The 24736-nt window shown below is 38.0% G+C and overlaps 1 protein-coding gene across 1 annotated transcript in view; it reads right to left on the bottom strand.

Moving 5' to 3' along the window:
* The window catches only part of qin (tudor domain-containing protein qin), a 435556-nt gene extending 412743 nt beyond the window's left edge, over positions 1–22813 (bottom strand). Inside the window, exons 1-3 of the mRNA XM_075382212.1 lie at positions 22507–22813; positions 4220–4364; positions 2222–2379 (exon numbers count right to left, since the gene is read on the bottom strand). Of these exons, the coding sequence (XP_075238327.1) occupies positions 2222–2379; positions 4220–4364; positions 22507–22570 (367 nt within the window). The 5' untranslated portion in view covers positions 22571–22813. The remainder of the gene's footprint in view (positions 1–2221; positions 2380–4219; positions 4365–22506) is intronic.
* Between the last annotated feature and the right edge of the window lie 1923 nt (positions 22814–24736).

Here is a 24736-nt window from a genome sequence, read left to right as displayed (position 1 = left end):
AAGTAATTGCGGTTGTAGACAAGTACTTAGCAACATTTACAGAGATGGGATAATGGCACTGGAACAAGACTGGATGAAATGTTAAAAAATAAAATCCTTTTGAAAACACAAATTCTCATTTTCACTAGCTGAGCACTAGCTTGTTCTCATTGGCTGAGAACAATTCAGACCACCCATGTATATTTATTTATTTATGTAAATATGTATAGAATTTATATAATATTTATAAGAACATATACACATGCTTAGCTAAAAAATATATATACCTTATACATGTATATACATACATATGAGGTTTGTCCCAAAAGTAAGTACTGATTTTTTATTTATCTATTGGACATATCTGAAATTACAAGTTATCTCCTTCAATGTATGACTCTTGGGAAGTTACACAGTGGTTCCAACATTTCTTTCACTGTTCGTAGCAGTACCGCAAGTCATTTTCCTTAAGTGTGTGTAGCTCGGTTACAGTTTTTTTATGTTTTCTATCATCCCAAAATGATGACCATTCAATTTCAACTTACGGAAGAGGTAGAAATTGCACAGAGCTAGATCTGAGCTGTAGAGTGGCTGTGAAAGAAGGGGAATGTTTTTCTTCACCAGACATTCTTGAATTAAAAGCAAAGTGTGAGCTGGCGCATTATCTAGATGCAGGACACAATCATGTACAATGTTCATTCGGACTCACTAAACCCATTTTCGAAGTCTTTCCAAGACATCTTTGTAAAAGGTGCTATTAACTGTCTATCCTGCAGATACAAATTCTTTGTGCACAATGCACAGCTCGCACCACTTCCACATTTTAATCATTTGTTGAAAAGGTTGGTCTTCCAGAACAAGGCTAATCTTCAAAATTTTCTCCGCTCTCTTTGAAAGCTTTATGCCACTTAAAAACCATAGTTCTTGATAGAGTGGCATCTCCATAAGCTTTGGTTAAAGAATCAAATGTTTCTGTGACAGACTTGTTGAATTTCACACAAAATTTGATAGTGTAACGTTCAATATTTTCCTCCATTGCAAACACGAGGTAATAAAACAATACCATACATTAACAACAGTAGCACACGACTAACTCTATCGATCTAGTTGAAACAACTATGTACTATGAGCAGCCAAGGTCACTCACAACCTACGCGTTGTTATATATCAAGGACATTTTGCATTACCTGTTCATCCATAGGAAAATCAGTACATTTACTTTAGGAACAAACCTCGCATATATGCATATATCCATAAACAAATACAAAGTTTAAAAAATAATTAAATAATAATATTAGCTTTCAATGCCCTTGTTGCTTCTACAAATTTTATCTCCCAGCTCCCGCAATTAATAATATAAAAATATAGTGTGTGATGTTTGTTCTTTTATTTTAAAAATATCTTTGCTTTCTATAAATATTAGAAAAAACATAATGGCGCCCAAAGTTCAATTTTTGTCCCCGAAGGATCTTTCACTTCCTAGCCAACTAACAAAAATTTAAAACAATGAATTTAAATATTTCTTTCTCAAGATTTCTAGGATAGGGACCTCTTGTCCTTTCATTAAAATGTTGAGTAATTGAACTAAATCATTTTTCAATAGTATTAAAAACCACATTGATGACAAAGAGTTAGAGCCTTCAATCGATTATTTTTTTGCCTTCAAATTATGAAAATCAAAATTATTTTTCATAATTCCTATTGTTGGATTAATTAAAAAAAAACTTAAAGATATCAATCAAGTGTGGGTTTCCTTGGCCTCCCACAAACCTACAACAATGAAAATCTGATGGATTCACAATTAGCATAAAATTAAGAATTTAAAAATCTACCTAATATATTTAAACTTTAGCATATGTAATGATATTTCATGAGTTACAAAAAAATGTAATGCAATAATAAAGCCCATTTTGTTGTGTTTTCATAACTTGCATATTATTTTTCACTACTTAACAACAGTTGTATCTGTTTTAATAAAACTTGCATGGAAAATTAAACTGACTGAAATACATTTTCATATCAAACAATTTTCAAATGATCTATCTTTTACATCAAGTTAAGTAAATTTGTTTTCAGTAAAAAATTTTTGTAAAAATAATATTTATAGCTTCTATGAGTAGGTGATGGTGGTACATGATCACACAAATAAAAATGGATATTTCTGGTAATTATCATATATTTTTCCATAATTCTTTACATACTATAGTGTATTAAACTATATATTACTGCTATATTTACTTACCAGCCTCAACGGTAGGTTTTTTTGTCACAGCATTACTTTTTGTTTTAAAAGAAATTAAGGAATCACCTCCAATCTTACTTCTGCAAGTTCGCAGTAGTATACTCCCAACCAAAAATATATTCAGTGGAAATGTGTTTCTGAAGTTTTCTACTGACTGACTGAAAAAGATTAAAGAAATACAGAAAAAGAAAACAATAAAAAACATAAATGTAGAAAACATGGAAAATGCAGATACAAAAAGACATAGACATGTACTACAGGAATTATCCTAACTATACCACACTTCTAATTACAATAAATTCTAATCAAATTAAGGAATTTTTATCAGTGCCAACAATCTGTTTCATCAACGTGTTTTTTTTGTCTTGTCATATGACTGGTTTGATGTAGCTCTCCAAGATTCCCTACTTAGTGCCAATCATTTCATTTCGGTACACCTCTTACATCCTACATCCCTAACAATTTGTTTTACATTTCCCAAACGTTACCTGCCTGCACAATTTTTCCCATCTACCTGTTCCTCCAATATCAAAGCAACTATTCCAGGATGCCTTAAGATGTGGCCTATAAGTCTTTCTTCTTTCAACTACAATTTTCCAAATGCTTCTTTCTTCATTAATTTGACGCAACACCTCTTCATTTGTCACTATCCAGCCACCTGATTTTTAACATTCTCCTATAGCACCACATTTCAAAAGATTCTAATCTTTTCTTCTCGGGTATTCCAATCTCGTCCAAGTTTCACTTCCATATAAAGCTTCGCTCCAACATATACTTTCAAAATTACTTTCCTAATGTTTAATTTATACATAAGAAATACTAAAAATCAAGACTATTGACATTATGATTAGGAACAGAGTTGTCTTTGGGGAGTATTTTAAAGTTCAGTAATGTTTTACAACAAAAGATGATAACAAATGCTTTAAAAGGAATTGAATTTTCCAATATAAATCAATTTCATCCTTAGAACCATTTAATTTCAAATTTAAACAGATTACAAACATAATTCTCATTAAGTAAGCTCTACTACCAGAGGGCTTACTTCTCAAACTAAGACATGAAATGAAATGGTTAAAGTATCAGTGAATTTAAATGTTGAAATTTCTGGTATAATTCATTAATTAGTTCAACCGACAGAATTCTTATAGATATGATCAGCTAGGGTCCACACAAGATTAACAGCCAACTGTAAATGGTGTGTCAAACTTACAAAGCACTGTGTCTCAACTAAAGTAAAATTAAATAAATAAAGTACTCTTATCAAGTATATGTACCTGCTCAAATCTGAAAATATTTTCACATTTTTTTTTTTTTATTAGTGCATAATTTGAACCATTATGTATCTTCAATAAATTCAGTTAACTGAATGTATTCCTTACATCCTTACATACACATTATTCCTAGTTAAAGTTTAAGGTCTTTTAATTATTTTTCATTCTAAAAAATTATCACCTCTTTTACTTATTGTCAACCAGTTTAAAGTAAGATCTGTTTATTTAATGATTTTATAAGAATTTATTCAATTTCTTTGTCAAGTTTAATTTTAGAACCAAATATAAATTTTACCAATATACTTTGTGTTCAACGGATATTTTTTAATTAGGGGGTTAATAATGTAAAAGAGAATGCCAGAAAAAATGGAATACAATATTTCTATCAGGTATTTGATATATTTTACTCAAATCTGTAAATAATTTCTCCAGCACCCAACAACATTATTGAATGGCATCCGTAGGAGCTATACATTTTCAGTTGAATGAAATTCTATTCAATAGAAGTTTCACAATATTTGAAATAGCAGCAAGACAACACTCTTGTAATAACATATATATTACAACTAATTTGTATCTACATTGGATCGGTCAAACAGGTGGGGATAGCAAGCACTGTCCCACAATTTGAAGAGAATAACAAGAAAATTTCATCTCAGTTAGATTATATATAAAGTGGTGTGATAAAAAAAATCTATAAAATACTGCACATAAATGACATACTTACATATTGCCATATGTAGTTTCCTTTGTACACACTTTGCAAACAACTTTATTATTTACTTTTAAAGAATCTCGTACACAGATCTCACACTGAGAATGCCCGCAAGGAAGTAACAATGGACATTTCTTTCCATAGATATTGTAAGCATCTGCAATAACAACAAAATTTATATAATTCATAAAAAAAAATCTAATAACTTATTAAAAAAATTTAAACACCCACTCACATCTCATTATCAATTTGCTGCCATGGACAATTAATACACAATGAAAACTATTTCATCATAAACATATAGACAAACAATATATAAATCAAATTTCAACACCATGTTACACATCAATTCCTTATAAAATGTCAAGTGTTCACAATAAAACGGGAAATTGTCCCCTTAACATTTTTCACATAGCGTGCTATAAACTAATTATACTGCTGAAATGATCTTGTATGTTGTAAGAGCTTTTTTTTTAGAGATGTTGAGAAAAACATACAGACTGCAAACTCCAAACACAAAATTTAAGCGAAAAAGATTTACACCCTAAAATATATTTGTTTGCTTGATGCTCAGTAGGAACGATGTTTTCATTAACTGAGTGACATTGGGTGCTTAAGAATCTGGGAGCAAGATGATCTAGATGGTGGAATTTCTTGGTTGGCCATGAAGGAAAAAATCATTTTAAGAAAGTACAATTTACTTTCATAATATTTAAATCTTTATAAATTATAATTTGTAAATTTCCAATGCACTAATGAATAATGATCCTTTAAATTTTGGGCTGAATGAATTTTTTCTCATGAGCCTCTGTGTCCAAGAAAAAAGAATTAGATTTACAGAACTGTTTAGGTCTATTCTATATAGTAAGTAGATGAACTCGCACAGTGTGGACATGTATTTCGTGAGGAAGTATTGTCCAGCGTTCAGGAAAATGTTGTAGTGGGAGGGGAAGAAATCTGGGCAGACATATCATCTGCTCGCAGACTCTCGCAGGCCTGGAAAAGTGATGACCCTGCCAACCAACTGCAAGGACAGAGACGCTTGTTGGGCTTTGACTACAACACATGCAGACTTGCTGAGAACCATTAAAACAGAAGTGGCAGTACCAGCTACATCTGAGATATTATCGATATGTAAAGCTGGTAGCAGTATGGAGATTAGAGTTAAGGAAGACAGAGTTGCAGTGGACGAGTTTAAGATGGTGGTCTTCACAGCTCACAAAGAGGCAATTGTCTCAACTAAAACTAGGATGACTACACTGCGAATGCGTGATTTGGTGCAAGACGCCACCTCTAAAGATGTACTTCGGGGACTGGGGCAGGTTGTTGAGCCAGTCTATTTACATGGAATATGACTGTCCTTAAGAGACAGATTTGGGGAGACTCGGATTGCAACATGCCAACTCCCTGCGGTAGTGGCTGCGGATATCACCCGGAAAGGAAGAGTTATGATTGAACTGGTGTCCTGTTGGTCGGTTCTCTTGACCCAGGATGGTGTTGTTATAGATAAACATCATGTCCCACCCAGCTGATGGACGATCTACTTCCAGATGATACTGGGGTTGGTGAGACCTCGTATCATCGACTTGTCTGAAGGGAAGTTGTAGGTTTTCGTTCTGAGATTATGTCTTCAGCAATAAGGAAGTCCATCAAGTAATGTAGTCCATCAAGTAAGGAAGTCCATCAAGTAATTTGTAGCCTGGCTAAGAAAAAAGCCCCTCGATATGATGGTATCACGATAGAGCACCTAGTTCGCACGTTGCCTGCGATTGTTAGTTCTCTGACAAGGGTTTTCAATAGGTTGCTTTTTGCTGGGCACTTCCCAGCGTGTTGTAAACGTGGTGTGTTGAAATTGCTCTTCAAAGGTGGCGACATAGAATCCCACTCTAAGTTCCTCTTACCGTCCTCTGATGCTCTTGCCTGTAGTAGGTAAGGTTTTCGAGAAGGTCTTGTACTTCTGCATTAACAGTAGGTTAACTTCTAACCATATGCTGATGGACGACCAGAATGGTTTCTGCCCTGGTAAAGGCACAGAGGACGCACTTCTTAGGATCATGGATTTAGCTTCAGCCAGCAAATGCAAGTATGTACTCAGTGTCTTTTTGGACATATCCAGGGCGTTCAACGACTGGTGGTGACCCTCTGCCTTGTTTTGTTACCTCTGCCTTGATTTTAGCGTGGGTGCACGCTAAATGAAATTAGAACTCTCTCGAGTTACTTCAGCAACAGAATTGTCGTCCTTCGTGACGGCAGTTCGGAGATAGGAAAGACCCTGTCTAAAGGTTGTCCACAGGGCAGTGTACTAGATCCACTCGTCTGAGTCGTTGAGTTCGATTCTCTCAAGCCATTGCGGAAGCCCAGTAACTGTCGCATCGTGGCTTATGCTGACGATGGGCTGCTGCTTGTCGAGGGAAACTCACATGCCGAGATAGAGCTCAGGCATGTAAGGTATTAAGGTTGTGGAGTCTTCAGCATAAGATGGTTTTCTGTACGGAGAAAACCACTATAACGTTCTTGAAGGGTCGCCTAGCTGCAACTATCACCAGCGGGTTGTGATAGTCCAATTAGGTATGTTACTGTTCAGAAGTATCTGGGTGTTATCCTTGATGAGAGGCTTCCCTTTAAGGAACACCTCCAGTTTGTAGCGAAGAAGGCCATCGATGCTTTCTTCGGTGTCCTTGAGTCATCCATCCCGATGCGTATTCTTTACAAAGGTGTCTGTGAGGCCATAATGTTGCACGCTGCAACCAACGTTTACAATTCCAATGCTATAGGGACATTCTTTTGTGAGTCCAGCGTCTTCTATTGTTAGCTGTATCGGTGGCTACAGAACTGTCTCGCGAGAGGTAGTCACTGTGATCGCCGGGATAAAACCTTTAGTTATTTTGGCTACGGAGCGTAGCCAGCGGTATATTCCAAGATGGTCTTCTAACGTCAGGGCGTATGCGAGAAATTGAAGACCAAGATTTTGACTCTTGGCAAGCTAGGTGGTACGATTCTTCTACTGGTCGATACACGCATGGTATTTTTCCAAATATTAGGGAGTTGCGAGCGATTAGCTGGGTTTCCCGCAAATTACTAAATTTCTTTCGGAACATGGTGCTTTTAGGGATAGTTTGGCTAGGTTTAGGTTGTTTGACTCCGGCTTGTGTCAGGACTGCAGGATCGATGACCCCGGTGGACCATGTCCTGTATGTCTGTCCTCGGTACGAAGCTTAGCGCACCAGAGTTGTCAGGGAACTTAGAGTAATCTCCTTTGATCTGCGAGTCAACCGGAGGACTCACAGAGATTGGATAATTGTGGCTGGCTTCCTTCGATTGCTTGGCCAACGTAGGGCAGCCGAAGGGAAAAATAGAGTAGGAACCCGAGCGGCTAGGGTCCGTCTGGACAGTTTGATTGACCGAAGGTAGGCGCTTCGGCAGCGAGCCACAGTTAGTTAGAGGTGAATATTATTGTAAAAGCTGTCGGCGGAACAGCTACTGCACTGCCGATGGGAATGGGATACCCATGCACCCGTGAAGTGTAGCGGCGTTTTGACGAGGGCAGATTAGAATGAGCAAGCGACACTGTCGGCGGGATGGCGACTGCACTGCCGAGGGCATTGGAAACCACACAGCCGTGAGGTACAGCGGCATCTCAACGATGGTTTTTGAGGTGAATGTACGGGGGACTCTGCAATGGAACCGAGTGGGAGCTGTCCGCCTCTCCCTAGTGGACCAGACCGGAGTTCATAATTTTAACCTAAGTCTGGGGCTTGAACTAAAGTTGAGTTCACTAAGGGAATTAGGACTAAATTCCGTTGTTGCCATCAACATATTTGGTGGTATGTTGTGTTTAATTTGCCTCGAATTAAGAGACATTCACGAAATTGGCTCATAATAAGTAGAACTAGGCTCGGGGTTCGCGCTTCCGCGAGCTCGATTAGCTAGTTCAGAGGGATACGATGTAGGACATTCAAGATTTCCGGACGAGGCCTACAGTGAAGGCAAAAGCTGAGTTATTAAATTATTGATGTAAATGTCTACCGAGGCATTTACTTCCAACGAGGCCAGGCTTTATACTATGAGATATAAAAAGTCAGAGGGCGATAAACGACTCGCGTTAAAGCCCAATAGGGCTAGGTATAGGGGGGGGGGGGTAGTGTTGCGACCAGAACGTCGCTAAGCGGTTTACCTTTCCCTAAGAGGTTCGGGTGGTGTCCTGTCGGAGTACCCTAGTCCCTTGGATACATTGTCGGAGACCCTCTGCAGCCCTTTTGGTGTTTTTTTCTGGCGGTAGCGTGTGTACCTCCGACAATCTGAGCGTTTCCAGTAGCATACCGCGATTGCTGTTTTGCATCTTTTTAAGTAGACTCATCACCTCTCTGAGGCGTGGAAGACTTAAGATTTCTACGGACGTGTACCCGTCTAATCGTGGCGAAGAGATGGCAACGACTTCTGGTCGTAAGTACCCCGTTACGAGTAAGGGAATACTCCCTTAGAAGTCCTACTCGCGTTCTTTTCAGAACGAGGGCCGTAATGAGTAGTTATTTTATAACTGATCCAGAACGGCAAAGTGGTTCGAAGAGTAACAGGGGAATATAGAAGGTCCCCCAGATGCCCGTAGCTCGCTGCGGGTAGTCGTCACACCTGTGGGCTTGCCCAATTTTTCCAGTAGGAGGAAGACAGCGGGCGTTTCGTTAGTTACATGTCAAGACAAGCTAGAGAATCTCCGGCCATGTCAGAGTTCGTTGAGGTGAAAATGTCTAAACGGAAGAGGAACCGGAGCCTATTCCTTCGACGAGGTGGCCTGGATCCATATCCGAGGAGGCCTCGGATATGGATACAGAGTTCCCCACCCGGGTTGAACCTAATCATTTGTTGGAAGCGTTCAAAACGGCGACGGGCAAACCAGGCAGTTCTGCCCCGCTGGTCGAGGCAGCCCAGGGCGACGTAGACTACCTCGTAGAATTCTTAAGAGCTCACCGGCATGGTGAGTCTTCCTCAGGTGCGCGGAAGACTATTCTTCCTCGCTTAGCTAAAATTCGAGAAGCCTTTTCTGCTGTGGCGGAAGGGTATGAGACTCTAGCCTCTAAGCCTAGGAGGTTTGAGTGGTTCAAAAAGCGGCTCCAGCTCCAGCACAGGTGAGGCGCTACGCGGAGGTAGTACGTAGCAAAAGGGAAGCCAGTCAGGCCAAGAAACCTGAAGTTTTGTTTTGAACAAGCCAGAGGGTTCACCGAAGAAGCGCTGCCTTGAAGAAGGAATTTCAAGCTTCTTGACAGCCGGAAGTACCTTCGGATTAGGGGGACCAGCAAGGGTCTAGTGGTTGTGGCAGATAATAAGAAGACGGTCCGCGTCGTCCAGGACTCTCCTGCTGTGAAAATTCTTGAGGTCAAAGTTGACCCCAAGCGTGGTCGTAGGCCCCGGGTCTTAATTTATGACATTGATCGTAGCCTGTCTGATGAGGAAGTTCTGACCCTGATCAGGGAACAGAATACCGATTTGGACGAGGCTGCGTTCCAACAGGAATGTAGGTTCATCTTCAAGACCGGAAAGCGTGATGCCGCTCGGTATTACGGGGTATTCGAATTATACGCTGGTATCTTCCAGAAGTTCTTGTCAGAGGATAGAATCTTTCTGGATTTTGCATCGTGACGCGTCAAGGAATACCTTGACGTGCAGCGGTGCTTCAAATGTTGTCGCTTCAGCCACAGGGCCAAATTCTGTAAGTATGCGTCGTTCAGCGCGCATTGTGATGGAGAAGACCACAAGCGTGACGATTGTCCGCAGAAAAAAGAGGCTCCGACTTGCGTCAACTGTTAAAGAAGTTGCGCAAGAGTCATAGGAACTCCGTGAATTGCAAGGAGTGTGGTCGTTACAAGAGGGCAGTTGAGATTTTCTTCAACTCTCTCAATGGTTAGATTTGGTCAACTTAATGCCCAGGGTGCCTGGGTAGTCCAAATTGAGCTAGGTGAAGTTGTCGAAAAACGGAGCCTCGATGTCCTTCTGCAACACCTGTATGTGATCAAGGATGAACTGTCAGGTTTCCCCAGTTGGAGGAAATCTTTCGTTGGTGACAGCAAATCCGCTGTACTGTGCAGTCTTTAGGTAGTATCTTCTTACGGCAAGCCTCTGACATGTATCATGTCATTGTTAAGCTAGCCGTGGATGGTCTGGACCTGGTTGTTGTTAGTTCGCACTTTCGTATAGGGATTCCAGTGAACAACATTTGGAAAGATGGGATAGAATTGTTAGGCTTGTCCGATTCTAACAGGTGCAGACGCGAATGCCAAATCGCCTCTTTGGCACAGTGGGATCACGGACGCTGGTGGTGAGTTAATCGAAATTTCATCGCGCAGAATCATTTCGATGTCTTTAATCTAGACGGCGAATTGTTCACTTTCGTTGGTGCAGTTAAGTTTCGAAGGGCCTTCCATGGTACCAACATCGATGTTACCATTGGTAAAGTTATCCCAGGTACGATTCTGAACTGGTCTGTAGTCGATGATTGCGTGAGTTATCATCGACTGATAGTTTTTGAATTAGTAGGCGGGCTGCGCGATGTCTATAGGGGAAACGTCCCTGCTCAACAGGAGCGCTTTTTGTACAGGTGGGCGGATTGGCCTAGGTTTTCAAATATTCTTGCGGCCAGGCTCTGAGTCTTTGCTCGAAGTCTGAACGAGTCCCCGTTACACGACCTGGCAGAGAATCTTTCTTCTGCGGTAGTTGAAGCCGCTGTCGATTCCCAGAAACACGGGTCGAGAGAGAATAGCTGAGAGAATAGGGTGGTGGACTCGGGATTTGACCGCGATAAAGCGGACTGTAGGCCGGCTCAGGGGAGCCGCACAGCGTGAGGATGATTCTGATCGGCGTGCGTGCAGCCTAGATTGCGGATTATCGTCGGAAGAAGACCGATTATTTTCATATGGTTCGGTCTTCTAAGCGTGATTCCTGGCGCTCTTTTGTACAATACAGCAGGGAAATAAATACCCATGGAGTGTTGTCTATAAAGTACTTGGTCATAAGCGGAAAAAAGACATTCTTCCGTCGGCTTTCTCGACCCAGGATGGAGTTGTTATAGACAAAGATCGCGTCCTCACTTTTCAGATGAACGATCTGCTTCCAGATGATACCGAGGTTGGCGAAACCTCGTATCATCGACGTGTCCGAAGGGAAGTTGTAGGTTTTCGCTCTGAGAATTTGTCTTCTGAGCGATTACTAAGGTGGAAGTCCACCAAGTAATTTGTATCCTGGCTAGGAATAAAGCCCCCAGATATGATGGTATCACAGTGGAGCTCCTTGTTCGCACCTTGCCGTTGATTCTTGATCCTTGACAGCGGTTTTTAATCGGATGCTTGCTGCTGGATATTTTCCCCCAATTGGTGTACAACTCAATTCCTTTCAGGACATGGTGTCTTTAGGGATAGTTTGGCAAGGTTTGGTTTGGTTGATTCGGGCTTGTGCCCGGACTGTAGAGGAGATGATACCATGGACCATGTCCTTTATTTCTGTCCTCGGTACGCTGAGCGTACCAGAGTTGTTAGGGAACTCGAGAGTGGATTCATTCTTTAATCTGCAGGTCAACTGGAAGACTCAGAGACTGGACTATTGTGACTGGTTTCCTCGCCCTGAGCAGAACGAGAGAAGGGGTATTACTATACCCCTTCTCTCGTTCTGCTACCGGAGCCGTAGCCACTGGAGGTGCTACTCTACTGAGTAGCCCCTCCGGTGGCTAGGGACTGCCTGGACGGTTTGATTGGTAGGAAGTAGGTGCAATGGCATCGATCCTCGGTTGGGTAGTATTAGTGTGGACTATTTTTGATTGTTTAGCTGTTGGCGGAACGGCGACTGCACTGCCGAGGGCATGGGTTACCATGCAGCCGTGAGGTGTAGCGGCGTTTTGACAGGGACAGTTTTGAATGAACACACGACATTGTCGGCGGGAAGGCGACTGCACTGCCGTCATGGATCCCATGCAGCCATGAGGTGTAGCGGCATCTTGACGATGGTTGAAAATGTTATGTCACCCGGGACTCTGCGTTGGAGCTGAGTGGGAGTAGGAGGTCTGTCCGCCTCTCCCTTGTAGACCAGACCGGAGTCCGTAAATTAACCTAAGTCTGGAATGTGAACTACAGTTGAGTTCATTAAGGGAATTAGGACTAAATTTCATTGTTGCGAACAACATTTTTTGGTGGTATGTTGTTAAATTTGCCTAGAATCTCGAGACTCTTACTAGAAACTGGCTTAATAAAAGTAAAATTAGGCGCGGGTTTCGTGATTCCACGAACTCGGTTAGCCAGTTCAGAGGGAAACGATGTAGACATCAGACATTCAAAGATGTCCGGACGCGGCCTACAGCGAAGGCAAAAGCTGAGTTCATAAATCACCGATGCAAATATCTTCAGAGGCATTTACATCGGTGGCATCCCAACGAAGCCAGGCTTATTAGTGCGAGATGTAAAAAATCAGAGGGAAAAAGACGACTCCCGTTAAAGCTTATCAGGGCTAGGAACGTGGAAGGGGGGGTGGCGACCAGAAGCGTCACAAGGCGGGTGTCTTCCCCTACGGGATTGGGATGGTGTACTGTCGGGCTGACGTTGTTAAGGTGCCTTCTAAGTAGTGTTATCGTCGTTTTGAACTCGGGCATGTGGCGAGGAACTGCTACGGAGGAAGTAGGGAAAATACCTGCTTTAACTGTTGAAAAGAGGGGCACCATGCTGTGGAATGTGTAAACAAACCAAGGTGTTTAACATGCAAAAAGGAAGGATACTGTACTGGAGCTACTTTATGCCCACAGGGAATTGCAATGCTAAGGAAAACCGCGACCCAGAGGAAAACTGGGGTATCAACAACCCTTCAATGAAGCTTATTCAATTGAATCTGAACCATGTGGCTTTGGCACAGGACACTTTGGTTCGTAGTATTTCAGAGATGGGTGCTGATATAGCACGTCTCTGAGCCTTATCGACCCCACTCTCGAACAGACTGGATAGTATCGTTGGATGGATCTTCTGCTATTTGGGTATGTACACCTTCATTGACACGGAACTCTCTGTGTGAACATATGTTTGCAAGAACGAAGATTGGCGACACCTATTTCTACAGCGTATATATGTCGCCGAACATAAGTATGGACAGACATAAGGAGGCTTTGGCAATCCTTACTGAGGACGTAGATGTGCATCGCCCGGCCTTAGTTGCGGATGATTTTAATGCATGGTCTGCATCGTGGGGCTCTGCCTACACTGATGAACGGGTTAGACTGCTTCTTGAGGCGGCAGCAATTCTGGACCTGGTGTGTCTTAACAGTGAGAATGAATTTACTTACCGGAGAGGCATATATGGGTCTACAGTGGACGTCACCTTTGCAACCCCCACCCTTGCGGCTAAAATTTGAGACTGGCGGATGTGGGAAAGTTATACAGGGAGCGACCACCAGGTTATCGTTATGACGATGGTAGACATCGTGTGATAGGGCGACCCCTGACTCAAGGATGGAGTGTAAAGGGAACAGATCCCCTTGATTTGAGAAATATTACACTGGCAGAAGGAAAAGGTTCAATTATTAGTGGATGAATTGATGAGGGCTGTGATGCTCTCCTTTCCCGAAGGTGTTACAGGGCTGGTCGTCCACCTGTTATTAGTGGAGTGAGATCTCAAGGAAACGCAGCCAATGCCTAAGGGCCCAAAGGGAAATTCAGCAAAGTTATTTCCACTCAGCTAAGAAACATTGTAAGGTACTTTACAAACAAAGAAGGAGGGAGCTACAGAAGCTTATAAGGGAATCCAAGAAGGCTTGCTGACGCAAATTTATTGAAGAGATTGAAAAGGTTCCATGGGGGAGACCATACAAGATTATTGTTAAGTATGCTGTGAGACCTAGAGTACCCACTGCTATGGATATGGAGGCAGCCCACCACATCATTGATGGATTATTTTTGCATGGAGAGGGGTTCCGGCGACTACCTAAGGTGAGATAGTGGATCTACCAATGTTCACGAAGGAAGAATTGATCACGGCGATGGAGCGCGTCCCTCGTGACAAGGCCCTTGGTCCTGATGCGTTACCGAACCTTCTGATTAATTGGCAGTCCGAGCTAATATAGATGTATTTCTCGACGTTTATAATACCTGTCTGAAGTGGGGGGTATTCCCCCAAGCGTGGAAGGCAAAGCGTCCAAAAATTATTACTGTCTTACTTAAGAGACAGGCGACTGACTTATACGGCGGAGAATGGCACGATTGTAAGGTGCCGCAGGGGTCGGTCCTTGGATCGACCTTATGGAATACGGTATATGATGAAGTCCTTCAAATTTCACTTTCGGAAGACGCTGCTGTGTTCGGCTATGCGGATGACATAGTACTCGCAGTTCGGGCTACTATAAAGAGAGAGATTGTGGATAAAATTCAGGCTTTATATACTAGGATCAGCACTTGGATGGGTGGAGTTGGCCTCTGAAAAGACGGAGATTGAACTTATCACCTCTAAGAAATGACGTCAAACACTGCGTTGAAACACTGGTGGGAAGGAAGGAGGGTTGATTCCAGAATGGCCATTAAATACCTTGGCATCTGGATTGTACCCGATTGAGGTACGAAGTCCATGTTATGGGAAGTTGTGAGAGAGCAGAGAGGACAATGCGTGTGGTTACCATCTTACTTCCGAACACCACTGGAGCCTGGAGAACTCAGAAGGAGGTTATTAACAAGTGTGGTGTATTCTTTCCTCTTATGTGGGGCAGAGATCTGGGCAGATGTTCTGAGGTGAAAAAGGTATATGGGAATACTTGCCGCGCTGCATAGGAGATGCTGCCTCCGGATTTCGCAGCTTATCGTACGATCTCAAGAGAGGCTGCAGAGATGCTGGCTGGTGTTATGCTAATTGCTCAAAGAAGGAGGCATAGAGAATTAAGAATGCTTCCTTCTTCGGAGAAGAAGAGATTGATGAATACTTAGCAAGAACGGTGGGATGCGGGAAAGTAAGTCGGTGGACTTACCGTCTGATTGGGAATGTAAGGAGTTGGTGCAGCAGGATCAATTGATTATAGTCTTACGCAATTCCTGGCCGGGCATGGTGGTTACAGATCGAATCCGTTTAGGTTCGCTCTTGACCATTCAGACCGCTGTTTAGCCTGTGATGTGAAGGGAACTCCGTACCATGTCTTTATCTGTTGTACGAGGTTCCAGGATGCACTGAGGTGCATGCTGGATGTCCTGGGTCGGGTGGACATGTTCAGACTTGAGAATTTTCAGCAGATAATGCTTCAGGGTGTGAAGCAGTGGACTAGTATTGCAAATTATAATAGAAAAGTTTTAGAACTTAGTAAAACAGAAAACACTCGTGGGAGACGGCAAGCATTAGCGCGGCCTGCAAGGGAATGAGGCGTCAGAGGGTGCCGGGTTGGACAGGTCTGCGGCTGAGTGCCTTGGGGGCCCTCTTGATCATGAGGGGGGTCGCTTTATGCGGTGGGGTGCCTGAGGGCGATGCTCACGTTTTTAATGATTATGGTTGACGGTTGTGTGGATAAGTAATAAGTTGGTAAGTAGTTGAGTTGAGTTGAGTTTTGTGAGTGTGTGTGTGTGTTAGATGGTGGGTGTGTATTTTGTGTACTCTGGGTGAAATTGTGGAAATTTACTTATCTTTTGAGTGTACTTTGTTGGACAAGTTATGTCTTGTGGCCATGTCTTCATGACTGTTGTGCGCTTGTCTTGTGTTGGCTTGATTGTATGAATGTATAAATGTGTGTGGTACATCTACCTGTTAGGTGTTCTATTTTTTCAGGATGTTTTCCTCCTTTAGGTATTTGTGGTGTCAGTGTGTGTGTGTGTAGTGGTCTGGTATGGATGACATTTGCTTGTGGAAACCAAATGTGTGTGTGTGTGTGGGCGCTTACCCCCTCATGAAGTAATGCTTTATTAGCAGTTTCCAGGAGGTGGGGTCGCCAGGTGTGAAGGTTTAGTCGGTAGTGCGCAGGAATACATATGCATTTCCTGTAACAGCTTGCGAAACCTGTTCACAAGTCCGACACTACTTCGACGCCCGTAAATGGGGTTCCTCCAGCTCAAAAAAAAGGTCTATTCTATATAGATGCTAGTTAAATTTCAGTTACCTGGAACAGGAAGGAATAATAGTACAAAATTTTTAACAGTTTAAGGGAAAATAACACCTGAAAATACACAAATAACTTATTTATGATTTTTAAAATCCACCTAAATAATTAAAAGCCAATGTTTCAGGATATCATATTATTATTAGAATGTAAATGGCTTCTAAAAAAGCTCACTTACTTCTGAGTAAATATACTTCTTTGTACCAGAATTATCTAGCAAGAGACTCAAAAAGTTCTAAATTTTTCTTTAAATTTTGTATAAACAGTCCAAAAAACATTTGAAAACTAAAACTGTATGTATAAAACTAACTTCTGTACAGTTTCCCTTAAGTTTCCATACACACGAAAAATAAACACTTTTTTTATGAAAATCATTTTTATTTATTTTTTTATTACTACTATTCTTCTTTTTTTATGTATGGAAACTTACAACACAATCTGTAGATCTCCAAATCGAGACTGTATGTGCATTATAGGGTTTCTACAGAACATGAAAATTAAAGAAAAACAATGGTAGAAACTCTCAACTTACAGAAGAAATCTTATGGAATGTTACTACTAATGATAAAGTTAACAATAGAAAGAAACGATTTTACAATATTACTAAATGACTAGTTACAACTTTAACATATGGCACTGCTGGTAATCAACAACCCCCATTACTAAAGCAACCTGATGAAGTATATTTGAAAAAATTGTTTCAATTTGTGAGAAATTTTTCTCTATGTCTTAGTATTGCAGTCGGCCAAAGTTTGAGAATAAATTTAATAGTCATGACCATACAGGGACTCTGTTCTGATATAAACAATTAATACAGAATGATTATATTTTATAAAAGTAAAAAAAGAGGGCATCCTAAAAGCAATGATACAACTGTGAAGTGAATTCAGGATGCCCAAATTATTAGTTTACACAAGCCAACATAACAAATAGCCAGCTTAAAATTCCAAGCCTATAATCTGGCATACTTATGGGCAATGGCTTTGGATGTGACCTTTCAAACTATAATTAGTTCAAAAACCAAATGAAAAGATTACTAGGTAAAATTTTGGCCTAGTTTCATTCACATATTGAGATTTCATACTGATATGAATGAACATTTCACAGAGACATTTGTTTTTCAGATGAAGCTACGATTCAAGTTCACTTTGAAGTTAGCTGGAACAACAGTTATATATGTGAGAGTGAAAATCCAGATGAATCTGTAATGTGCAAAGGGACAGATGTGTGCTACAAACCCACCAGGTTGGTCTAGTGGTGAACGCATCTTCCCAAATCAGCTCATTTGGAAGTCGGGAGTTCCAGTGTTCAAGTCCTAGTAAACTCAGTTATTTTTAGATACAAGGATTTAGATAGATACATGTAGATAGATAGAAGTCAGGATTTAGATACAAGGAATACTAGATCGTGGATACTGGTGTTCTTTGGTGGTTGGGTTTCAGTTAACCAAACAACTTAGGAATGGTCGAACTGAGACTGTACAAGACTACATTTCATTTACACTCATACATATCATCCTCTGAAGTATTATCTGAAAGGTAATTACAGGAGGCTAAACAGGAAAAAGGAGTGTGCTACAAATCTGTAAATAAATATTGTGTGTGTTATTCAAAAGATAATACAAGATAAGAATATATAATACACATAAGATCGATACAGGAAATCTATATATATATATTTCTTTTTTTTTTTTTTTAGTGAAGTAGAAATATCAACATTATAAAATTAGATAGGGCTCCACCTTATTTTCACAAACATATACAAAATCCTCGAAATATCAATTTTTGACTTTGCTGGATTATTCTTCTCAGGGTGATCAAATTCTTATACAAAGATCACCACAAATTATTAACGTTAAGGGAGTAATCAAACCAAATTAAAAAAATTTCCTTCAATGTAAAACATCTGTAACCTTGATAAATAATTACTTATACACGCATATTTATTTCTCACCCTTATTTTTGTGGTGGGTTTGGAAAAATCAGTTATAATTTCAGAACATCATATTTTTACTTCTATGAGGTCAAATGACTTGATTTTTTTTTTTCAAATGTAGGGATAAATTAATGTATAAACTGCAGAGTATGATTTATTAATTCCTACTACCTATTAAAAAAAAATTACATAAAAAATGAAAACTAGAGTCCACATTACTAAATTCTAGATTTTATTTTTTAAACTTGTATTATTGGGAATGAAATATCAATACTACAGTTTATAAAGCACATTTTCCTGCACAGTTTTGAAAAAAAAAAATTCATGGATTTATCTTTTAAACAAACGAAGTTATTTTTTGAAACACAATAAATCATAATTTTCAGAAAACGAGCGTTAAACTATACAATGAAAAATACAGAACTCGCTTAGCAATATTTTTTTTTAATTTTCCTGCTTTTCATGTTACAGCTTCTAATTCATTTCTCTTTTCTTCTTCCTTCAAATTTTTAAACCTCAACATGTCAACCTCTTCTCCTTTCCTGATACTAAGAAAATCAATTGGCAAGATCCTGAAACAGGCAACGTTTCATCCTCAGCTTCCATTTACTATCTCTTCCTTCCTACAGTGACTATGTTTTTACCAAGCATTAGACCAGACTTCTTCGTGGATTTAATTGTGACAATATTTCCAAAACTGAAATCACTGACTGCTTCAGCAACACTGATTCCTACCTGTTTTTTGGATATATTTTTAGATTTTTCACAAATGCAACCATGCAAACTTTCATTGACATTTTGTGTGAACCCTTGAGTATACCGTTCCAATAATGAATGATCAACTAATCTATGTATTATTTATTATTTTTTTTAAGAGGTGGAGGAACCCCATTTACAGGTGTCTAGGCAGTGTCGGACTTGCTAACAGGTTCCACAAGATGGTATTAAGTGTGTATACCTGCTCATTACTGACTAAAATTCCACCCCTGGCTAACCATCCCTCCTGGAAACCACTGATGTGGCATTACTTCAGGATGGGGTTATAACACCCACACATACAATCACACACTGGTAACATACGTGAAAACCCATAAAATCAATAACACCCACAGAAACAAGCAACAACCAAAAACATCATACATGCATCACACAGACACACCTCTATCAGAAAAGAAATAACATAGAAAAAAAGCAAAGGAAACATCCCCCTGCAATCACACCCACACTCCTCACTCACGCAAACAAACACAAACACACACACATGCAGCAAAAAACTGGAGTCACCATCACCAACAGTGATGTACCATAACTTGCAGGAAATGGACTGTTTCAACAGAATCTCTGCAGCAACAGTTTCCATATTTGAGAATGATCCATCATAATTTTGGCTACAATCAAGCTAGTGCTCCCTTATACAAGAAAAACTCAGGACTGTTTTCTGCTAACTGGTTTTTAGTTATGGTGCAACTTCGACAATATTTTGATAGTACAGCATAGTCTATTATCAAGGCGATGTCAACATTAATTACACATCCAACTCCATAATTTGATGTATGCCTTCCCTTAGGCCATGTACCACCACAGCTAACAGCAATATCTAAAGTTTCATTCTCTATTGGTGATGAATTAAGTTGTTTATAATAACCTTGAACAAGCTGGTGAGCTCAGGACAAACATTGGATCGAATTAGATTTACAAGCTGAATAAATTACACATGATTATTTGGGAAAAGTTTGATGGGAAAGACGACTCATGTTCATTATTTGACAAAATTTCTCTATACCATTGTGGTATCTCCCAATTAACAAAAATACATATATTGCTCATCTATTTGTATCAAAGACAATTGAATTTTCAATTTTCAGAGAAGTAAATGAGCAGGACTGAAATTTTTGTGCAAAGCCCAATCTGTCTTTAATTACAAGTCCAATGTTACTAGTAACATTTAATGATTTTAAAAGTTTTGTGTAAATAAATGAGTAATCTGGAGAATCCTTATGCACAATGTCTGACTATCTCAAATAGCTGACTATTAACCTCACTTTTATTAGTACAAGGACTATCACTATCAGAAACAGTTGATTGGGATGATTTATGCAAGTTCCACTGTTTTTGAATAGCCAATTTAGCTTTATTTTTCTTAGAATTATTAATATTCTTTTCTTTTTTTTGGTTGACTTGTTTTTTACCCACAATGAAAGAAAATATATACTGGTAAAAAAACCTCTACTATTATAATTGCGTGAAAAACTATACAATCTGTAAATAAACAGCAACGAATATTTAGTAACTGTGGTTGGTAGTCACATCTGAAAACACACCAGGAAAAAGGAAAACATGCCTACCCAAAAACCTAATTGAATAACGTTTAGAATAACTTACTATCATGATTACACTAATAACTGACCATGAATTAGAAAGAAAAGACCAAGAATTACACAATACACTTTTTAAATAATTAATAAAATCAGAAAACACTATAACATTCGCAATAGGACTAGAAATTTCACTATTTTCAACACAATAGCAATATTACATTTGGTAACTTTTGCCATCCAATACAGTAAACAAACTGAGACACAGCACAGTGGCTGAAAGCTAAACTAACCAGAGAGAAATAATCTTTAAAATGGTTTCTGGCTGAATCAGCTGTCTTATCTTAAAAGCCGAGTTTCAAAAAATGTAATTTTTACAGTTTTTTTCCAAATTCTCAACAGTCGCCGATTAGTAGTTATTTTTTTAAATCTTTTAAATGTTATAATTTAAAAAATTATTAATTTAATTATTAAAAATTTACCACAACATCAAGAACATAATAAAGTACGAAAATCAATGAAAAATAATTTTATGAAAAAACTATTTTTTTTCTCCTCGCAAAAAAATCAAGGTTGATTACAAGGTTAACACTGATGGATTTCTTATTTTGGGTTTTCTTTTTTAAAAACGTAATACCATTTCCATAACATATTTTGTAAAATTTCATTTTAAATTACGTTAAACCACAACTTTAAAAGTGTCGTGAGTTGGTTCCAAATTATTAAGCTCATAGTTTAAGTTACACTAAATTATGATAAAGTAGTAAATTAGAAAGCATTTCATTTCAAGTGAAAGTTTTACTTATTCATTCCTATATTATTTACACTTCTATAAATAAGAATAACTTAATCTGCAACAAGATCAAACTATATGGTTCTGGTTTGATGGAAGTTAATAAAATGCTAAGCCTATCATTACTATTGAACACTTATAGTACCACAGATGTAATGTCTTCAGACTCCAAAATGAAAATTCGAGAAACAAAAATGATCATTGTTATGAAATTTTGATTACTCCATAAATACAACAATCAAATATTTATCAAAATATTTACATGTTTATAATAAATTTTTCTGCAAAAATAGTTCAAGAGACAAGGTTTAATTATGCTTCCTTTACCATTTAAAAAAATTATCAAGCTTCAATTTAAACTACAGTTAAGTTACATTTTAAATTTCAGTAGCAAGAATAATTTAATTTAAATCTCAAGTTAAACAGATAATGTGCAAATGGCCCTAAGTGTATATCCCATTCAGCGAATGTATAATTATCACAAAAGTCAATCTGAAAATGATAGAGAAAGTATGGTGTGAATTTTTTATTCTATTAATGAGTGTAGGGTTGGTTGTGGACCACACATCTACTTCTAGTAAACTGTAAGCAATTTCACTCGTATGTGATATCTTTCAATGTGCACAGAATAACTGAAATTATTTTAAAATTAACTAGATATTTTACAAATGAGGATGATTGGAGATGTATGTTAATGAACCTTGAAGCTGAAACTAATTTTTTTATTTGAACATTTTTTTATTGAGCAACAAAACATAATGAAAATAATAAGTGCAAGGTTTTATGTAATACAATCTTTACCACAAATTAAATAAAAAATACAATATGAAACATAAATGAAAAAAAGTTATTGCTTTTTAGAGAAAAATAAATAAAACGTTCATAAATTCTTAAATTAGTAACCCTTGGATAAACATCAAACTTTGATAAAAAAAAACTTTCAGAGTTAGTTACAAATTAGATTTTACATTATAAGTTAATTATAATATAGTTTGATGGTCAAAAATTGATAAAATTAGGCTACTGCTTGAAATTTTATGATTAAAAAAATTATCTTCTCAGAGCCGGCATAAATAGTGAGCTTGATGAAGTGATACCAAGTTACCAATTGTTAAACATAACCAAGAAATAATAAAATAATTAAAATAACGCACATTTAAGTACAAACCTTTAATGACAAAGCTACTCGAGCAGTTCTGACAAAATGCGTGACGAAGTTTGCCCTTATTCATTTTTAACAAATTTTGTTTACATATAATTATAAGTATACACGCAACTTAAAAAAATTGCAACTGTGAAAATAAGTATTTACACCAACAACATATTGTTTGTCAGCAAAAAAAATTAGTATTACCCGTAATTATTATTACCCGTAAACAAAATACTACTCGGTTAGTACTGCACACTACAACTCAAGTAAACAAGTAATCACAATATACAAGCTGGCCTATACAACGAGCCGAATCCATTATTGGTTTCCCACTTACACCAGGTGCATTAATAACATTACTGCCATCTTTCGATAAACTTCGAAAACATTATCTGTAACGTATATATTACTTTTTGAACAGTATAATTATTTAATAATTATGTAATCAATAATTACCAGATCATCTAATCATTTTTAATGAAAATAAATTTCTATTATGAAATTAACTACACATAAATCCACATCACTTATGTCGTACAATTCACAAATTTTCGTAACACAGTTTAACAGCCTGGTAATATTTTGGTCCTTTCCGCCAGGTAAAATTTTCTAATGGCTTTTTAAATTACCACATGTACATAAAAAAATTACAGGATTTACAAAAACTTATATTTAACAAAACGGTTTTTAGATGTTTCACTGAAAAAGGAACAGAAAATGGATTCCGGTGCATTTTTTCATATTGCAGGATAAGTAGAATATTTTAAGTAGCACTCCTGAAACACTCAGAATTAATTTTTTTAAAATGAATATTTTATCACATACAGATAATTTATATGTTCAAATAATATAAATGGTTACAAACTTTTTCAATTATCAGTGTCCTTGAATCCAGATTTTTTACCACGCACTATATGTCAAATTCTAAGACGTACACTTTGTAAAATGGCCAATGATTTTTTGCAAGAGTTACGTAAAAATAAATAAAATACATCTTAGATCACAAAAAAATGTAATAAGACAAATTCAACTAATACCTGATCAACACTGATAACACCACAATAACACTAATCAACAATGATTTGTTACACATGGTCAATACTTGCTGTGTCTTATGTATTTTTGGGCGCTGATTCTGAATATGAAGCCAAAATTTACCTTGACCTCAAATTCTTTGTAATTGTCCTACTTATTTTCCAGCAAATATACATGCTTGAACAGTGCAAGTATAATAAATCATTTATTTAATTATACTGCAACAGTTAAGTTTCCAAATAAAGTATAATTTATTTGAGTTAATAAAAACTCATGAAAAATAAGTATTATTATTATTATTCACACAATCATTAAAATAATTATAAATGATACACTTATGATTGATGTTAAAAAAAGTTTTTTTTTTTGGTCACTCAGTGCTGGATGTAATACTGTAAACAATAAACAATTTATTATACTAGCCAAGAAAAATCTCAACATCAGCTAAGTGCAAGCTCTTGCGTGTGTAACATTTAGTGGTAGAGCTACTTTTCCTTTCAAGTTGTGATTTTATTTTTCCCTGCAAAGTTAGTGTATACTCATATACTACATTAACATGATATAAAGTGTTTGCAGTAAAGTTTTATACTATGTGTTTGTGAGTGTATTGCAGTGAGCAGTGAACCTTTGTAATAAAAATGACACACAGTTGCATCAAACATCCAGACAGTTTCTGATACATTTGTGGTAACATTAAAGTCTCAGAGGAAAAATATAACTCCAGTGATAAACAAATCATATAGATTATATTCTGGATGTTAAGTAGGTAACAACACCTCCTGGGCTCCTCATATTTGCTATAATTCATGTATAACACTGTTGACTGGATCTCATCACATGACATTTGTAGATCAAATGGTTTGGAGAGAACTGAAGGATCACTTCACGGACTGCTATTTTTGCACAGTGTAAAATATCAGAGATAACAGCTAAGACTAAACATACTGTTAAATATTTTGATATTACCTTTGCTATAAGACCAGACCCTCACAGTCCACAGTTTCCAATTCCAGTGCACCAAAAACATGGTAATTAGACAAAGATGAAGCAGTTGATGTTGAAGGTTGTACAGATTTATCAATGATGGACAAAGAGAGATCCAGGCTTTTTAGAGAATAAATGTTGAGTCGCACTTAATGAATAAGACATAATTAAACGATCTTTCTAATGACCTTAATTTATCCAAGAATCAAGCAGAAATTCTCGCATAATG

This window comes from Lycorma delicatula, chromosome 1 (genome assembly GCF_047948215.1).
Source record: "Lycorma delicatula isolate Av1 chromosome 1, ASM4794821v1, whole genome shotgun sequence".
Lineage (NCBI taxonomy): Eukaryota > Metazoa > Arthropoda > Insecta > Hemiptera > Fulgoridae > Lycorma > Lycorma delicatula.
The sequence above is the reverse complement of the archived record's forward strand: the minus strand, read 5'-3'. Positions and strand labels throughout refer to the sequence as shown.